The sequence below is a fragment of the Vanacampus margaritifer genome, chromosome 1, assembly GCF_051991255.1.
Source record: "Vanacampus margaritifer isolate UIUO_Vmar chromosome 1, RoL_Vmar_1.0, whole genome shotgun sequence".
Lineage (NCBI taxonomy): Eukaryota > Metazoa > Chordata > Actinopteri > Syngnathiformes > Syngnathidae > Vanacampus > Vanacampus margaritifer.
In genome coordinates, this window is record NC_135432.1 from 10,159,156 (window position 1) to 10,178,871 (window position 19,716).

Here is a 19,716-nt window from a genome sequence, read left to right on the forward strand (position 1 = left end):
TGCTCACAGCACTGCCTTAGAGAGTGGCGGTGGTGGGTGGATAGTGTGGTAGAGGGAGAAAAAAGAGACATGCAGTTCTCTCGGTTTAGTGGTTGAATCTACATGGGGCTGTAGCATAGCATACTGGAAATACTATCATGCCATGGAAAGTAAAACTACAAACAAACATGTTATCCAGAAAAGGTTGAAAAAAAGAGCACATCACACTATGCACCATTATAACTGGAAAAACAACACTAAAAGATTCATAAAATCAGGGCTGTGGAAGTGATACTGTATATTTTTTGTGCATGCTATTTACACACACAATACACAATGAAAATTAGGTCACAGTAATTCATACATCATCTTGTATTGTTTCCTAAAACCCCACCTGCTTCTCTTTGAAAGAGACGAAAGCAAATACTTTAGATTTGTGGTTACCTGTATTTTGGCTTCAAGAGCTTGTTTAGTGATTGATTAAACTGTAAGGAGGCATTAATCGGGGAAATAAGCAACATTTAAAACTAAAATTACAATTAAACTTACTAAAAATACATTAATTTTGCAGAATTTCTAATATTTTAATTTTTTTAATTTTAAACAGGTAATTTTAAATGTAATTTGTTTGCATCTTGTGCTTCACCACTGATGTGCTATAAAATAATTTGTTTGCTTGATTTAACTACTGCTCCAAAAGACATTTAGCCATTTATAAGGTATCATATTGGGATACCTTTATCTGAATAAATAAAAATGACAGTTTAGACAATTTAGATGGACTCTTTTTTATTAATGCATTGCTGTGACACTGGATCTGGACTGTGTATTGGCAGATTCTCAAAATCAAGCGACTCTGACTCAGTTGCAAAAATATGTGATTGGGACTTCCCTAAGACAAATGCAGCATATTAAAGGTTTCACTCACAGTGACATTTTTGAAAAACGTCCTGTTTATTTTTGTGACAAACGATTGGCGGAGGCAATAAGCCCTGAACACTATTAAAAATACATTAAATTAAAAGTAGTTCCATACTTAATACAAAGTCATGTAAGTGTTATTGATCCCTCCATTTAATGCTCAACCATATCCCTTTAAGTTGCTCCTTAATGCTTGTCCAAAGACATTTAACTAATTGAGGACACTTTCCTGCAATTCAATGTGTCAACACTTTTAAAACGGTTTGTCAAAATGATGCATAATTACTGTGTGTGAATAATTAATTAGTGACGGTCAACTTTTGCTAACTCGGAATAGGGGATATGTTAAATTTATAGTCTTCTTAATACTATGAAAGCTATACTTATAGTTTCCCCCACTTTTATTCAACTGTTTTTTACTTGACTAAGTTGACTATGCATTAATGGAGAGCAATGGTGTTTTAGCTGCAGTTCGTATTCCTTTAAATAGCAGTGTGCCTTTAAATACATTTATAATTAAAAGCTAAGGGAAATTGATGTGTGGCTACTTGTTGATGTCAGTACATTTACATGCACTTAAGAAAACCCAACTATATCATTAAATCGATTTGAAGACGGACATTTTATAGAAACACATTAATCAGACTGTGTTTCTCTATTTAAAAAAAAAAGTACTGTTTAACACACTTGGACTGTTAGCCTGGAAACTAAATTCCCCTTGCATGTATATAATTATTTGGACCAAATACTGGGATCTGATTTTCCTGCCTTTGACTGCCACCGTAACCAAAAGAGGGCAAGGCCAGACCTCATTTGTGCACAAATTAAAACATTACTGCATATTGCTGGCGTCGGGCCGAACCCCCCTAAGTCACAATTTGGTAAATGTGTTATTCATTCGCAGATCTAGACTATTAGTTAGTCCACATTTGTGTGTGTGTTTTATTTGTACAGTGCAAATTATTGACCAACCAATGTTGAAAATGGCAGGCGCTCTTCGACAGTGCAATGTCAATGGTTGAGCAAATGTACCATTTTTTTCGGTCTCCTAAAAAGTGATTATTGTGGCGGTAAGAAGAATTCTGCATGATGGTAGCAGTAGAAGAGATGCATAGCGGTGCGCTAGTCCTTCAACCAATTCACTTGTAGCAAATAGCATCCACATCATGTACTGTATGTTTGATCCCCAAAGCTGAAAAGAGCATCATTGCCACCTTCTGTTGTGGTTGCAGATGTAGTTCAGCCAAAGATCGGAATGACCACTTAAACTGGGATTTAAAAAACAAGTGTGAAAACTGGAGAGAACAAAATGACAGTAACCAGATTGTGTGATTATAGCTGACTTGAGGGAAAAATGGGGCAGAACTGCTGTTCCCAGAACAACCCCATCCAGTATGAAATGCATCTAGCAGAATAGCAGTTTCTTCATGGACTGCTTACTTGCCATCAGGCCTCCATTTTTCACAGTTATGTTTGGCAAACTGGAATCGATGCTGAGAGGCTTGCAGCACTTAATCATGAATGTGCACCCTGTTTTCAACACAAGCTATTTTCGATTATCTATTGTTTTTCTTAGAACTACTTAGATTCTTGTATGGGTGTCAATTGCAAGGAATTTTGCCTACCTTTTGATAAATCTTTTTTTGCTGTCATCGTGGTGCTTCATTTCCTCCTATTGGTTTGTGTGATAAACATTGCAAATGCTCTTGAAGTTTGATCATGTCCATCGTTCCAGACAATAGCTGAACATCTGACCAATCTGCTCAAAGCAAAATGCAAGAAATGCAAACATTGGAAATGATAAACGTGGGATTCTGATATTCTCATTGCTTACTTGTGTGCAGCTGCATGCTTGAATTTTGTATGTTTCTTTTTCTTCCTAACATTTTGACTATATCATCTAGCATTGCTGTCATCCTAATCTTGCCTTTGGTTTGTTATTAATTATACCATCAACGTTTCAGACATAACAAAGGTGGTGTGAGAGGCAGACAGAAGTCCTTCCATCATCTGCTACCTTCAATCTCTTTCCATCCTCTAACTGACATAATATACCAATAATTTCTCTGTTTGCTTCTTATGTTCTTTTTCATAAAGCACCCCTTTCACATTATGGTGGAGGTAAGAGCAGTTCAATTGCAGTTGAAACACTGTTAATTTCTCCCCTCCTTTGGGTTCGATATGAATTTACCACTTAAGTCCCAGGCTGTCATTTTCTTATTCTCTTCACTTTTCCACAGCATCTTGTTCATTTAATGCCAAGCACATTTCTGTCTTTTTTTCCCCCCCTTTTACTGCCTGGGTTTATTGCACGCGTGAATGTCTTTTATGTTTCCTGCTGAAAATATATTGTGCATGGTGGAAAGTAAGCGACTCCACAGCTCCAAATGCAGCCCCCTCACACCCCCCGCCAGCCCTCCCTTTTCATGTGAATGTCCACGTGTGATGTCTATGTAACATTGTTTGAATCTGCTCCACTGGCGGCCAGTTCGCTGCCTTTCCCACGTTGACATGAAATTGCAGAGCAACAAAATTAGGTATTTTTTCCTTCCCCCATTTTGTCACCTTTAAAAAGACCCCATCGCTGGATGTCAACTACCACAACACCAGCCTGTCCACATTCATAGCTAAATACACTACTCACAAAAAGTTTGGAATATTGGGCTTTCGGGTGAAACTTCAGCATGAATTTAAAAAACAAAATAACTTTACAGTCTGAGCTTTTATGACCTTCTGTAAACTTTTAAATGCACATTTCTAATTAGGAGATAAATGCTAGCTAAATTCACAATTGTGTTTTGGTATTTAAACAGTTCTCTTCATCATGCTGTTCACATTTTGACATCATGATACCAAGACGACACACAACAATTGATCAACGGTACCTATTCACAGACTTTTGTACTTACTGTTTCGATGTGCCAGTTCAAGATCGGACTTTGACTCAATTAGTGCATGTGTGAGATGGCGAGACGATCGGCGTGAAGTAGCAGACTGTTGGTTTTCTGGCTTTCTGTGTTGTGCTAACTAAACATTACGCACCTCCATTGGATGCAATGGCACTCTCCGAGTTGGCAGGAGGTCCAGTGACTCCCCGGTTTGAGACCTAGTCTGACCCTCTGCAGCCCTCTGTAGCCTGTTTTTAGACCGTACCAATATCAAGATCTTCTCAATAATAGATTATGTGCCTTTGAGTTTTTTAACACGAAGCAGAACCTCATCTTGATTTAAATTTGAAAGATTTAGAAGTCAGCGGTCCCTCACTGATCCTTTTCTTATTCCTGAGATACGTCCTCAAGCATAATAGGTATTCAACTTTTGTTAACATGGTGTGGTGCAAGCATGCAGACAGAACAGAATAGATAACCTTGTGCTACGGTTTTGCCCAACATGGATTCTGAAATTCAGGCTACGTCTACATACAGACAAAATGATGCGGTTAAAAGCCGCAGTTTTTGGTTTTCTTTGCCTTCAGACGTAATTGAAACGGTTCCCTTTGATACGGAGCTGCAACCCTGAACAACAATCATTTTCATAATGTGTCGGACAGCTACAGTCCTGCTCGCTGTTATTGGCACCCCTTCATTTTTTGCATGTTTTCGACAATATCTGGAAATGTACCAAATTCATATCATCAGGACCTATTAATTAATTGGATTTCCAAAGTAATTCAACAAAGGAAATTGTTTTTCAACTTGCATAATGTAATTCCAAAGAAGAAATAGAAAACACAGCATGTGCAGCAATAATGGCACGCCACTTTAATATTTGGTTGCACACCCTTTGGCAGTGATGACTTCTTCCAAACGTTTCTTGTAGCCATCTCTAAACTTCTTGCACTTCTGCGCTGGTATTTCCCCCGACTCTTCCTTTGCAAATTGTTCAAGCACTTGAATGTTTGCAGGTTTCTTTTCTCAATGGCACATTTCAGTTCATATCAAAGATTTTCAATCGGATTGAGATCAGGAGTCATTGCTGGCCATTTTAAAACGGGATTTTTTTTCTTCTTTTTAACCATTTCTGTGTGCTTTTGGATGTGTACTTTGGGTCTTTGTCTTGCTGGAAGACCCATGACCTTTGACTCACACCAAGTTGTCTAACACTTGGTAAGACATTTCCCCCTGTGTTGATAATTCTCTGATTTGATGATTCCTGTGATACGATCAAGGCCTCCAGTACCACTTGAAGCAAAGCAGCCCCACAGAATTATAGATCCTCCACCATACGTAACTGTAGGGAGGGTGTTCTTTTCATTGGAAGCTTCATTGTGCTTTTTGTAAACAAACTATTGGCGTGCATTGCCGAAAAGCTCTATTTTAGTTTCATCCGTCCACAGAACATTTCCCCTAAAGAATTGTGGTTTGTCCAGGTACTTCTTGGCAAAGGTTAGCCATTCTTTTGTCCGTCTCAGGAATGGTCTTCGCCAATGAAGCCCTATTTTTGGTTCAGTGTGCGGCGTATTGTGCTTCTTGAAACCATGATCCCAGACTGTTCCAGGTTGGCTTTCAGGTCTTTGGATGTTTAACGTTTTTTCCACCACTCACACCAACCATCGAAGACTTCTGTCATCAATTTCTCTCTTCCACCAACGTCCATGGAGGTTCTTGACAGTTCCATGCTCGTCAAACTTCTTAACAACATTATGTATTGCTGAAACAGGGCTACCAAAATCTTTGGCGATGGCTTTTATACCATTTGGAAGTCTTGTGTTTGTAAATAATCGCACTGCTGATGTCCTCAGACAGCTCCTTTGTTTTCACGATTTTGACAAAGTAAAAGGGGATAACAGGCGGCTTTTTAAAACATCAAAGTCATTCATTGGTTAAATCATGTCAATTGGGCACAGACAATTTAGAACAAGGAATTCTCATTTGTGATTTACCAAAGGTGTCACAAAGCGTTTCCATGGGAAGGGTGCCAATACCAGTGACGGAGCACATTTTAAGTTTTCTATTTTTCCCGCCCGTTCTTTATTGTTTTAAATAGTTTTTTTTAATGATTTGGTCTTTCAGATGAAATACAAGTTTTCTATGAAAAAATCAAATTAATTACTTGATTACCCCATTTTTTTCCAGAAGATATTCCACATTATGTACTTTACTTTCATGGGTGCCAATAATGGTGAGCAGGACTGTACTTTCCTCACATCCAAAAATCTTTTATTTTTATTTTTTACTCTACTTGGAATGTATTTCTGTTGAAATTGTCAGATATTGGAATAATGTGTTTGCTGGAAAATTTTATCATTCGTTATTCATCAGGGCCTTGGACACCCGTTTGCCATCATCATTCCATCATGTTATTTTAACCACGCTTCCTTCACCGCTTCCATTGCCGTTATTTTAGGACCGACAGGTGAAAGTCCCTACCCCCCTACCCAGACCCAAACGTCCTGCGGTGGAAACTCGGCTAATGGGCCTTGGCAACAGATTTAATTCCTAATTAATTTTAAAGGATAAACAGAACCTTAGCTGCTGAACTTGTGAATTGGGCTGATGGTTGTTTTCATTTCTCAGCAGAAGTGCTGCAATATTGTATCTTATTTTCAGATGTTTTCCCATTAAACTAATGTGCTCACTGTTAACCACAGTTGATGTTTTTTTCCTCCTCAGTTTTGCCAGACTTAAAAAATGCAAGTTATCTGCAGCGTTTTGTCTGGAGTTAATATTTGTATGCTGAGCCTCGCCCTTAACTGCCCATTTAAACAGCCATGGATTGACAAGCTTGCACTTCCACCGCATGAACACAATGGTAGCGTGGATCCGGTTGGCCTTAGGGTTTTGAAACTTGCCCTGGCTTATCGCGTAAGCCCCTCTGTTCAAGTAAAAACAGGAATGTTGTTGGAGTGGCAGATAGATACCTTCTTTCATTTCATTCACACCGTCACTGCAGAGGGCTGGAAAGTTTCCAGTAAAATCTGCCAAGTCCATCAGCCATGAGCCAGCGTCTATGGGCTACCTTTTAGCTGTGCGAAATGTGACCAATGCATGCCTTGTTGCAAAACCCCTCCTCACTCGATGTTCCTCCTTCTGTGTCCCAACAAACCTGAACCCTCCCCCCACCCTCTCCGTAAAGTCACATGTGGAAGTGATCAGTTTTATCTAGATCACTTGCTGTGGTTAACCTATTTTTGATTTGGAAGAGTTGGTGTCTTTTGCTTTCACTGATGTTTTTATGTGATTGAGAAGAACACTCACACATCAACAGTGGTTTGACTTGTCTACTTTTTGTGTATGCCTCATTACCATTCAAGACTCAATAGACATTTTCCTCTTCAATTATATTATTATTGTAATTACATCCGTCGTTAAAGTTTTTTTTTTTAACATCACACAGATTTAGCCAGGAATTCTTCAATACAGTATATAATATAATATATACCCTCTTTTATATTAGATGTAAAACTAAACAAGACTTATGGTGCAAGTGTAATGCCTCACACTTCATGTTTTAACATTCTCACTTGTCAGACAATTCTAAAAACATGTTAAAATATAAAAAAATCTTCTCCTTTTAACAGTGGAAACAAATGATAATACTGTACATTTGAGCTCACCAATATGTCTTCTTGACCTCCTCTTGAAGCTTGCTAGTCCAAAGACAGGGATATAGATCTAGGACTGCTCGATTATGATGAAAATAGGATTCACGATTAATTTGGTAATAATTGAAATCACGATTAGGACAATCATTTGTTTTTTGGCGCAAATACATTTCATTGAAACATTATGTATGCAAGTTTCTTTTGGATCAAGCAAGATTTTTTTCTGGGCTATAAGCCGCTACTTTTTTCTCTCATGAAAAAGAAAGTAGCGGGAACCCGGTGCGGTAACATTAAACCACCTGCGGCTTACAGTCAGGTGCGGCTTATATGTGTAACAAACTCGAGTATTCCCCAAATTTAGCTAGCACGGCTTATAGTCTGGTGTGCCTTACAGTCCAGAAATTACTGCATTTAAAAATAATAATAAAAAATGCAAATGTATACATTTAAACAACTCAAAATTAGTATTAATAATCTAGTTGAATTTCGATTTCACAGCCCTATATAGATTAGTGTTGTTCCGATACTGTTTTTTTGGCCCCCGATACCAATTCCGATACCCATCTTTGCAGTATCGGCCGATGCCTTTACCATACCGATACCTAAGTTAGATTTTTTTTCTCAACATGAAAAAGCTGTCCTGTCATTGGTTCAGAGCATTCAAGGGCCAATAGGATATCTTAGCTCGGCATGCATGTCACACATGAGTGAATGTCGTGCATGAGCAAGACACAAGATGCTGCATCCAAAGTCCTATATTAGCGTCAGAATTAATGGTATCGGTATGTTACTTGTTAGTACTCAGCGATACCGATACCACTGTTTTAATGCAGTATCGGGGCCTCTGCCGATACCAGTATCGGTATCGGAACAACACTAATATAGATGTACACAGTTAATTGTTTACTCGTTAAACCTGAGGTCCTGTTGGATACTCTAAGATCTCACACATTATTCCCATGTCTCACGTGACGTCACACATGAAGGTGGTTCCAATCTTACAGGCAAAAATATTTGTTGATTTGTTCGACTTCCAAGTATCATGGCTGTTGCTCATTATCACCTCTTGTGGAAGCAAGTGTTATGACATAGTGACCTGGCAGGAATGTGCAACATGCTTGCAAGGACAAAAGCAATGACATGCCACCTCTATTTCACTGTAATACAATACAATTTGAATGCTTTGCCCTCTCCCGCAGGATCCCGGAGGCCCTTCCCCACCATCTCCTATCCTGGGACATAAACCGCTGCAACTGATTGAATTGAAAGCCAGGGGCCGCTTCGGCTGCGTGTGGAAGGCCCAACTACTGAACGAATACGTGGCTGTGAAGATCTTCCCGATTCAGGTGTTGATCTCTTGGTGGATTTAAGTGTCGGTGTACGGTAGTACCTTAAAATTTGAACAAGATAACAGAGACTTTGACACATAAATGAATGAATTTTGCAGCTCCTCCATCATTTTCCATAGCAAGTTTAGTTTTGTAGCTTGATCGCAAAAATAACTGCCTTATCTTGTACCTTGTAGGACAAGCTTTCTTGGCAGAACGAGTACGAGATTTACAGCGTGAATGGCATGAAGCACGAAAATATTCTCCACTTTATCGGTGTGGAGAAGAGGAACAACAACCTGGACTTGGAGTTGTGGCTCATCACTATCTACCATGACAAGGTCTGGAAAACTTTTGTCTTTTTCTGTTCAAGTAGTGTGACTTGTGTAGATGCATGTTTTATTTTTATTTTTTTGTTTTTTTTGTGTCCATGTTATTGCCCTGATATAGTGGGTGTTTAAAAATGTATTTATTTACAGAACCAGACTTTTTCAGCGGTGTAAGCTCCCCCAAGAGTTTTAATCATTGTACTACCTATGCCACCTTCATGATTTAAAATATTAAAGGCGTGTTGTGGAGTGCACTCAGCTTTCCACTTGGGGTATAGAAATCGTTTGGAAAACATTTGCGTTGTTGAAGGACTTTTTGGCAAGGTTGCACTAGAAGAAGAACATCACAGTTAAGTGCCTCATAAATCACCCCTTGTAATTGTTTTCTCAGCAGGGGTCTTTAGAGAATTCATAACTCAGATCTGCACAACTCCTCCTCCGTGCAGTTTTAAAGAGCAGCCTTGAAAATGTTGAAATGTTGATCGGCCCTCCGTTGGTTTAGCACAGCTGGAACCAGGATTGTTCCTGACTCCTGACTTATGATTTATGCTTTAGTAGGTCTGTGTGCAAAGGTCTAAAATACAGTAACATTTAGTAGCTCACCTACAAAGCCACATATGCCTGCAAAACTGCCTTTCTTTTGCTTTCTCTGTACATTTCACATGAAGGCACCTGTAATGTCTTATCAAAGATCTTTAAAAAAGCGTATTTTGTTAAAAAGAGGACAACGTAAGGGTTCAGTAGAAGGTCCATAGATGCTGCTTGCCCTCTAGTGGTTACTAGTGTATAAACGGCAACATTTAACTGTCAAATTCTTTATGGACGTTCCTGTATCAATGCCGATGCATCAGTGTATTCAGTATTTACTTATCCTGTTATCTTTGGGGTAAATTTGGCCCCATTTAATTTGTATCATCTTTGAATATATTTGTCTTTGCGTCATATTTCATGGTTTTCCTTTCCTTCCAATTTTTCTTTTTTTTCCCAACAGCTCGCAATTAAGGATGCCGTTACTCAACGATTCAAATATAAATGTGACAGTGCCGTCACAGATACTGTTGCATTACTATCTTTAGCAGGTTCATAGCTAGGGGTCCAGGGAACTTATGTATGTATGTATTTATTTATTTATTTTCGAAGAATTAGCGCCTTTGCAGATGTGTACTTACAGCAATTTATGGACAAATAATACCATTTATAATTGCAGCAAAGAGTTGTGAGGGGATGAGGAGGTGAAATATTTTATCTATTCTTAATTTTGGTGCGTATTGGAATTATTATCCACGAATATCATTATATCAGTGGCATTAAAAAAACACACCATCAACAATACTATCGTTTATTGTGATAATATATGAAATATACCATCCTAAAAATGTTTCGCATGACAGGCCTATCTGACTTGGCCAACAGTTTGATTGATGATCATTCTCTGGAGGTTTAATTTCTGCAAGAATAAAAGATGCTAGTAAATTTGAAGGTAACGGGGGCTTAAATAATAAATGTTCAAATTATGATAATTATTTGGATTCAACAGCCTGAATACAAAAACTGACAGATGGCTCCCACTGACAGGGCTCACTGACAGACTATCTGAAGGCAAATGTGGTGTCCTGGAATGAGCTCTGCCACATCACTCAGACGGCTGCTCGAGGGCTGGCCTACCTCCACGAAGATATCCCCGGACACAAAGATGGGCACAAGCCCTCCATCGCTCACAGGTGCTCCAGCCAGACCTCTGAAACGATGTATCTTTTGTTTTTTCCATTTTCAATTGGCAATTGAAAATCAAAAAATGACAAAGTGACTGATTGTTGTTTGTTGTAATGAGGAAAAAAAAAAAAAAGATGAAACAGTACGTATGGATTCGTAAACTTGGGGAAACTGACTTGACCCAGATTTCTATTCTTCGTTCAGTCATGCAATGATATGGCAGGAGCTGTGTGTTAAATAGTCCATTATCATTTGTTCATTTGTTTTTCAAAATAAAACAAAGTTAAAAAAAAAAAAAACACCCTAAATGATTTGTTTTCTCAATATTTTTTTTCGATTTCCAATTTTGTGCACAAATGGAGAAAACAGCCATTTGATTTGGATGTTTCATTCAATTTGGATATTTTGTGTAAATAAGGAAGGAAACATGAACCGGGAGAGATTTCCAAGTTCATTTGACTTGCGGGAACTGCACCATTTCAATTAAGACTTAGGCATGAGCACATTTAAAAAAAAAAAAATCATAATTCACAAAAATTTTAAGCTATTTTTGTGCCGTTTATTTTTTTATTAGACGTATAGCTACGCTACAAAAAAAAATCTGTCTGCATTGAAAATGTTTCTCAAAAATTGTGACTTCTATGGAAATACTGTTTAAAAACAGTCTCCAGTTAGATGCATGACACCCAAATGTATACATAGACTGATTGTCGTTATCCACTTTTTTCATTTAGATTTTTGAGACAAATATTGAGAAAGCAAGTCATTATTTAAATTTTTTTAGCTTCTGTTTTGTTTTGAAAAACAAATGATACAAATGATACACTGAATCTTCCAGGTTGCCTACACACAACCAATTAAATGTTCAAATTAAACTCAGTCCTGTGGCTTGTTTTTCATTTCATATTTCTGATTCTAAAAATCTGTTGTTGTTTCTGGATTTTTCTTTTATGTTAGATTAAAAAACAAATAAAATACTGTAACTTTTTCCTCCCATTGCCAATTAAAAATGAAAAGAAGATCAGATTAATTAAGAAAAGTGTTTTCTTTTTTTTTTTTGGTGTGTTTCCTGACATCCTAAATTTCTGTGATTCTGTGTCAGGGACATCAAGAGCAAGAATGTGCTCCTGAAGAACAACCTCACAGCTTGCATCGCTGACTTTGGTCTTGCGCTTAAATTTGAAGCTGGAAAATCAGCAGGGGACACACATGGCCAAGTATGTACAGAGACATTTCTTGTGTCATGTTTAATGTGCCTTTGACCTCCTAACTGTGTTTTCACTCAATTTAAAGGTGGGAACACGGCGTTACATGGCTCCTGAGGTCCTTGAGGGAGCCATCAACTTCCAGCGTGACTCCTTTCTTCGCATTGACATGTACGCTTTCGGCCTTGTCCTGTGGGAACTGGCGGCACGATGTACTGCTGCTGATGGTGAGCCAATTTGCTGATTGACGGTCGCTGGCTCATGTGACAATATCACAATGTTAATCAGGGAATCGTGTGTCACTAGGCCCAGTAGACGAGTACATGCTGCCGTTCGAGGAAGAGGTGGGTCAGCATCCGTCTCTGGAGGACATGCAGGAGGTGGTTGTGCACAAGAAGCTGCGACCCTGCCTTCGAGACTGTTGGCAGAAACACACGGTGTGCACAGTATTTTTTTCTCTCTTCGTATTTTCAACATACACTACTCATGAAAAGTTTGTCTTATTGGGTGTTTGGGTCAATTTTTTTGGGCATATGTAGTGAAATACTAATTATCTGATCTCACTTTGCTAACAAATGTACATATTACAAAATATGGGCTTGTTGAATTGAATGCAAAACAATTATTCTGTTTTACGAATGGCAACACTTATTAATAGGGCCCGACCAATTATTGCCCCTCAAACATCTGCCAAAATAATCGGCCAATTGGCCAAATTGCAGATTATTTTCAAACGTTATAATAGAAGGAATCCGAAGTTTCCGACGCTGTGAAAGTACCATGAATGCACCATTTTACTTGCGTAGCATTTGCAACTAGCAAGTGTGTAGCGTATGTTATTCTGGTTATTCTATTGTTCTCAAGCGTCCTTTAAGCTGTTTAATGACATCCCAGTTGGAATTAACTATAAAACTAAACACATGACGATAAGAATAACATCCACTGTATATTTAAATACAAAACAAGCTTCGTTTTTTATACATCGCTAGCCTAGTGCTAATGCTAAAAGCGAAGGGAGGATCCCATTCAAATGCTAACCGGAATTTAGCATTGACTTCGGAAGTGTTTTTCCTTCAAATAATGAATATTCAAACTCAAATGCTGTAGGAACACATACCCACAGGTAAACACTATGCAAAGGCACAAAATATTCCCAATGTTAGAAAAATGAGTTATTTTAATAGAATTCAATCGTAACTTCCTGCTGCACTCACTTTAAGTGTGTACACCTTGCTTGCATTGGGACCACACTGTCCCCAAAAGGACAAAACGCACAGGAACAGTCAGTATTTGTTCTGGTTTTTCAGTTGCTATTATTTGAGTATATTCTATTCTTATTTTACTTTCTTATTTTTATTTTGTCATTGTTCTTTCAGGTTATATTTAAAGTTGATATTTCAAGGATTTAAAGAATTTTTTTTCTCATAATTCAAAGATGCAAACATCCAAGGATTTTTGTTGTCGTTGTCTTAACACACATTTCCACATGACATGCTACGAAATACAATCCTTGAGGTCCCAGGTTAGCCTGGTAAGTCCTAAGACTTGTGAAAATAACACAACATAAAAATATATAAAAGAAAATGTTAATGCTTAGAATGAAAATGAGTAATAAAAAATGCAAGAGACTTGAATTTCACATCATATTTACAACATCATTTGTACTTGAGAAAAACAAGTGCAGGGATGAATGGGCATGACGCTACAATGACACTTTTTTTTAGCTTCAGTAGTTGAATAAATACTAAGTTTTACAGCAGTTGTAAACAAGTAAGAGTGGTTTTATTATTAACACATATCTATACAATAGCCTTGTATACTTCATGAAATTTGTTGATAAGGTCATACTACGGACTTGTCATTCAAAGCAGAGTAAGTCTTAATAGCGGAAGTTAGTGCATAAGTGACACCTATTGAAAATGAATGGGGGGATCATTTTATGCATTATATCAATTCTTTAAAAATAATCGGCCGATTAATCTGTAATCAGTATTTTTTTTCTGCCCAAAATCGATATCTGCATCGGCCTCGAAAAATGCATATCGGTCGGGCCCTACTTATTAACACAGATTAATTGTGCCTTCTGTCGTTTCGTGGAAGAGCGTTTAATTTAGAATGTTTGTCGCCGTGGCAATCACGTTGATCATCTCGCATCCCTCAGGGTCTAGCCATGCTCTGTGAAACTATTGAAGACTGCTGGGACCACGAGGCCGAGGCCCGACTGTCTGCCGGCTGCGTAGAGGAGCGCATCGGCCAAATGCAGCGACAGGCTCCGAATATCGGGCCCGAGGAGATCGTCACCGTTGTCACCATGGTGACCAACGTGGACCTCCCGCCCAAGGAGTCCAGCTTATGATCAGCCAACGCGCCACGAGACGAGCATCAGATGTAGGGACGAGCAGCCGACCCTGGTTGGTTGGCCGCATTTTCTTTTATCATTCTGGTTTGGTCGTCGTTTTTGTTTTATTTTTTTGTCAAGTACCGGCCGCTACTCGCGCTCAGGACATACCATGTGCCCACCTCACCACATCAAATGATCCCCAGCTCATGTCGACGTGTGTGCCTGAGGATTTGAACAATTGAAAACATTCAGGCTATTTATGACTGAGCGAGCGAGTGACAGTGCCCGAACGACGAGACTCAACCAACGGTTGGATCATGTTTTTATATACTGTACATCAGAGGGTCAACTGGATCTTCTACAGTGAGAAAATACCTTAAACATTTGCAGAACTTCACCAAACTGTCAATGCATTTAAAAAGGAAAATATGGGCATGTGGCTCTTCATACCTTTGCTGTTTTCTTGTGCGTGTTTTTTTTTTTTTTTTTTTGGAAGTATCGACTAACATTCTGCCAATAAGCAACGGCTTTTGAATGTTTATAGTGTAATGCTGCTGTACATAGTGTATTATGAACCCAGTCAATTTGTTAATCCATTTTATTTTAAGGGGAAGGGGAGGGATGGGGTGGAAAGGGGCCGGGGTGATCCATTTTTCAAGCATTATGATGATAAAAACCATAGACCTCCTTCAACCAGGTATACCTCAGTTCAGATGGACACATATGATAAGTCCCTCTCACTGTTCACACTTAGTGCTCGCTCACCCTTTTCACAAGCTTCATTGCATCGAAACCCTTGTTGGTGCTCATGGGTAATGTAGTCAGCAGACTCTCAGTAGACATGGCCGCACATCAGCAAGCGTTCCCGCTCCTTTGTGTGTTGATTAAATACCTTTTTGTTAGCTCTGTTTTTTTTTTCTTCTTACAGTTGATTAGCTTAGCGTTGCCCCAACAGAAGGTAGCAGTCAAAATCTTAGAGAGCACTGTCAAGTTTTTCCTTTTCATTTGTAAAATTGTTTGTGTTGTCTGATTTTTTTTTTTTTTTAATATATATATATATATATATATATATATATAGCCTGATTGGCACAGTAAATCACCCCGTGTTTATATTCGAGGTTTCAGGTTTGAAGTGCAGTTTTGAGGACGGTTCCAAAGGTACCAGCCCTGTTTTGGAAATGTATTCAGCAGAGCCAGCTCAATTCTTTGTTTGATTGCACACATCTCCTTTGACTACTATTAAGGGTTTTCGCTCTCTGTTTATACGCCTCAGGAATCTTTGCTACCCATCCTCCTCACTGTCGTCGCCCTACTCAGACCGCAGTTTGTCAGGTCGTGGCTTCTTGTGCTTCTTCTCACCTCATCTCGACACTAATGCTGGACAGTAAAGTCACAAGACTGCCGATCTTTGTTCAATTCAGGTTATGGTGTGAGCTCGCTGACCGAGGTATTGTACCAGGTCTCGCTTCAGCACTGGTTGTGACTTTTTAACGCCGCGCCTTTCATAGTCAAATCAAATCATCAAGAGTAGTAACAATCCAGGTTGGGTTCCCAAACAAAACTGCCAGTCATATGCTGATTCCTGTTTTCTTACCGCAAGTCGCCGCCCCAAACCAAACACGTCACGTCTGTTCCGCCATCAGACGAGAGGAGACAGGGAGTGCATCTTTCATCCCGGTGCCATTTCTTCCCACCATAGTTCCTCTTGTAGATGTCAGGCCAAACGGATGTATCTGTCGCTGTTGTAGAAGCAACAGCGGCTTTCTTTTTCCCTCAAACTTTTTATTTGCTCCGATGGACATCAAACACCGGTGCCGGTAAAACTGCAGTCTCTCCTCGAGCTTTGGGTTTGTTTCATGTGATGCAGTTTCAAATCAGCAGATGAGTTTGGGAATGTTTGAAGGCAGACATTGTTTGCCATGAGAAGAACGGTGGATTGTTTTTGGTTTTCCGGCTATAATTCAAAACCGGGGTTAATGTCAAGTAGGCGCCAAGCTTGAAAAAAAAAAAATGTATGCACACATCAGCAACACGGTAGACCTGAAGGAAGTCAAAGCCATCAATGTACTTTGTTATTGTAGCATGATCTTTGCATCAGTGCAACTTCCCTCCTCTTCCTCTTCTGCTCCTTGATTGGCTCATTGTTTATTTCCCGATGAAAACTTGGCACTACCTCACTCACAGGAATTTCGGGAGGTAGGAAGTGTGGCAAGTAAACCAAAATGATAACTGTCTTTGAAGTGTTTGCAATTTCAAATAGCTCCAGCTATTCTAACGCCCCTTAGAAAAAAGAAATTGTGCAATTTGTGCTTAAATCTCTTCAGCGGTATTTTGGCATCTGCATGTTCAGTGACTTCAAACTGCATCAGTGAAACTGTCCCAAAACACCATTCAGGGATTCAGTACTATGCTTTTCTATGTTCTGGCAAGTTATATGCAACCAGTACCGCAAACGACTCAACACTTGAGCTGCAAGAGTGACTTTCAGTACACACACACACAAATAACTTGTAGCATTTAATTTTGATTTTAATCCTTGCATATTGTTGTTGTATTTATTTTTTACTACAAGACCTGGCGCTAGGGGCTCGTAGCTCAGGCGCAACTCACAATCTAAGAGTTGGCACGAGTTCTGCTTGTTATTTGGGGGGAAATGGGTTGGGGTATCCTTACTTGTAATTCAGGAAGTACCTTGGTTGATTCTTTAAGAAAAAAACAAAACTGCTTCTTACTCTTTGGTCTTCGTACAAAGACCGCAGATGATTGTTGTTGAGACTCCTGGGTTCTGGTTTGGTGTACTTTGACAGATCAGGCATGGCCCATGTACCTATAGAGGGCTCCTCTTTCAGCTGACCGTCATGTGATTGTGCTCTGTTATGGTAGAAAACAGTAAAAGTGTTACAGGTTCATTCATACACCTGACGAAACCAGAATCAGCAGGTGGCTCCTTCGATCCAACCACAGAAAGAAACACTTCATTTGTCTTTATGAAGCATTTGAAGTGATTCAAAAAATGAGGTCATGGGAGACAATCTTACAAATCAGCCTGACTTGTGGCTCTGCTGTGGTCTCGGTGTTCACTAAGAATATTTAAAAGTGTATGAATGGATTTTTCCCAGCGAGAAGCTTTACATTTTCTATCCTGACTTCCTCCAAGCCAGCAGCTTCCATTGCTGTGCTTCTGAATACCGGTGAATCATTTGTGTCTTGTTGCCCTGCTATTTGAAACAGTCGAGGACCTGTACAGACATGAGAACATATTAATTCAAGTATATACTCTGAGCTGAATCTTTATAAGTGTGTGTGAAAATCAGTGTTTCCTATACAGTACATTCATTTATACTTGTGTTTTGGTTTCAACTGTCCGTCACAATTGAGCTTTGTGTAAGCTAAGCTAAGAGCTAAAGACTCATAGGAGTACTTTGCAAATTTTCCCTGAAAGCACTTACAGCGCGGTGCCCCTCAGGGAACCAGAGCGGTTCCCCTGACAGTTGCAATACTCTAGATGTGATGATGAAATCATCTGCTCCTGGTGTTCCATTCCACTGCCTCAACTTCTTGCTTGTCCCTGCTGTTGTTAAGATTTCAAGAGGAAGCATTGATCTCCAATGACCTCATTACCAAGACTGTGATGGTTTGGTTGCCAGGTCAGAAGTTTCTAAGAAAAAAAAATGCAAAAACACTACAAGTTTGACCCCACTACTCCTGAGGTTCTCCGAAATGCAGCGCTGATCAAAGATTTGCAGCCTCTCATGGGGAGATCACACAAAAGATTCCTGGTTTCTCCTAGAAACTTACGTGGGATCTTGTTTCTTTTGGTTCACTTGTCATCGTAGATAGATACAAGATGGAATATGTGTATATTTGCATGTCGGTGACAAAAGAGATGAAAGCCATCATCAACTTTGGACTCATCCTAGAAGAGACGAAACCGATCTGTGATCAGCGCTGTAACTCCGATGTGAGCCGGTGCAGGTTTTTAATCAGTTGAAGTGATCCACGTGATGTAAATAAATGTTTCTAGATTGTGAAATTTGATGTTTGGCCTTTTTCTTGCACGAACATGTAGAAAATATGGCACTCGACATTGCTTTCTGCAGAGCTAGAAATACGAGGGTCATTCAATAAATGAGATGTATTTTTTCGTTATAATGACTTCCAATACAGATAGAAGCTTACTTCTTTTGTTTTTCCAGCGTAGTCTCTCAGCACTGTCACACACTTCCCATCTGTGCACAAGCTTCCGTACTCCCTCAGCGTAAAAATATTTGGACTGGTGTCTCAGCCAGTTGCTCACAACACTTTTGACTTCATCGTCACTTTCAAACTTTGTGCCTCTTGTGAACGCTTTCAGGGGATTAAACAGCTGATAGTCTGAAGGGGCAAAGTCTGGGCTGTAAGGGGGATGAGGGAGCGGTTCCCAGTTTGTTGATGGTCTGCACCGTTTGGGATGCAGTGTGAGGCCTTGCGTTGATTTTTTTTGGGAGATTTTTATGCTGAGGGAAAATAAATTTTAAAAAATTAAGTAAATAAAAAAGTAAGCTTCTATCTGTATTAGAAGTCTTTATACCGAAAAAAAAATATTTTTATCTTATTTATTGAATGACCCTTGTACATATAGGGAGCATGACACCGTAATATATTGGCTGCTACACTAGCACAATCTAATGAAGTCACATCAGTTTTTTTTTTATTTTTTATCTTTCTTAACAAAACTGAATGCTAAGTTTTTATTTTATTTTTACATAGATAGATTCAAGGGTGTTTTTATTATTATGGCTGTAGTTTGCTGTGGTCTGAAACTGCACTGCATTTACTCAACTGTTGCTTCATAATATTGCCAGATTATTAAAAACAGCCGTCAACATGATGCAGTTCAAAAAGCTGAAACATTAATATTGGTCATTCCAGAATTGGATGGCAATTTATGTACGTATTAGGTCAGGACGTTCTTAGTCCAGGGTCCCCAACCACCGGGACGCAGACCGTGGCCACTTTGGACCACAGGCCGCATTGATAGTTGAAAGAATGAAAACTTCACTTCCGGTTTACTTATTATGCGAGGCTAAAAAGATTTTAGTTTGAAAAGTAACTGGATTCATTCTGTTACAACTGTCTATTACGGACTCTTAACGCATGTCAACATGCTTGTTATCTTGGTCGCGTGGCGCTGATACTAAATACACAAGCTAGCGAATTTTAAACAAGTTTTTTTTTTTTAAAAAAGACGTTTTTGGAAAGTTTCTTTGCAACAATTAAAAGGCTCAGCAGCTCATTGATAAAACAACACAAGAACCTATGACCAAGAAGAAAAATAAATGTGCATTCATTCACAGACAATAGTAGGAGACTTAAG

General features: G+C 39.1%; 1 protein-coding gene across 2 annotated transcripts in view; it reads left to right on the plus strand.

Annotated features, from left to right (window-relative positions):
* LOC144055048 (activin receptor type-2A-like) overlaps positions 1-14,989 on the plus strand; it is a 35,240-nt gene extending 20,251 nt beyond the window's left edge. The window contains exons 6-13 of one of the 2 annotated variants that reach the window (XM_077570667.1): positions 2,998-3,021; positions 8,644-8,790; positions 8,970-9,113; positions 10,677-10,822; positions 11,917-12,031; positions 12,108-12,246; positions 12,326-12,456; positions 14,181-14,989. In XM_077570667.1, the coding sequence (XP_077426793.1) occupies positions 2,998-3,021; positions 8,644-8,790; positions 8,970-9,113; positions 10,677-10,822; positions 11,917-12,031; positions 12,108-12,246; positions 12,326-12,456; positions 14,181-14,375 (1,041 nt within the window). In that variant the 3' untranslated portion in view covers positions 14,376-14,989. The remainder of the gene's footprint in view (positions 1-2,997; positions 3,022-8,643; positions 8,791-8,969; positions 9,114-10,676; positions 10,823-11,916; positions 12,032-12,107; positions 12,247-12,325; positions 12,457-14,180) is intronic. The other variant, XM_077570676.1, reaches the window with a different exon arrangement.
* Positions 14,990-19,716: the final 4,727 nt, after the last annotated feature.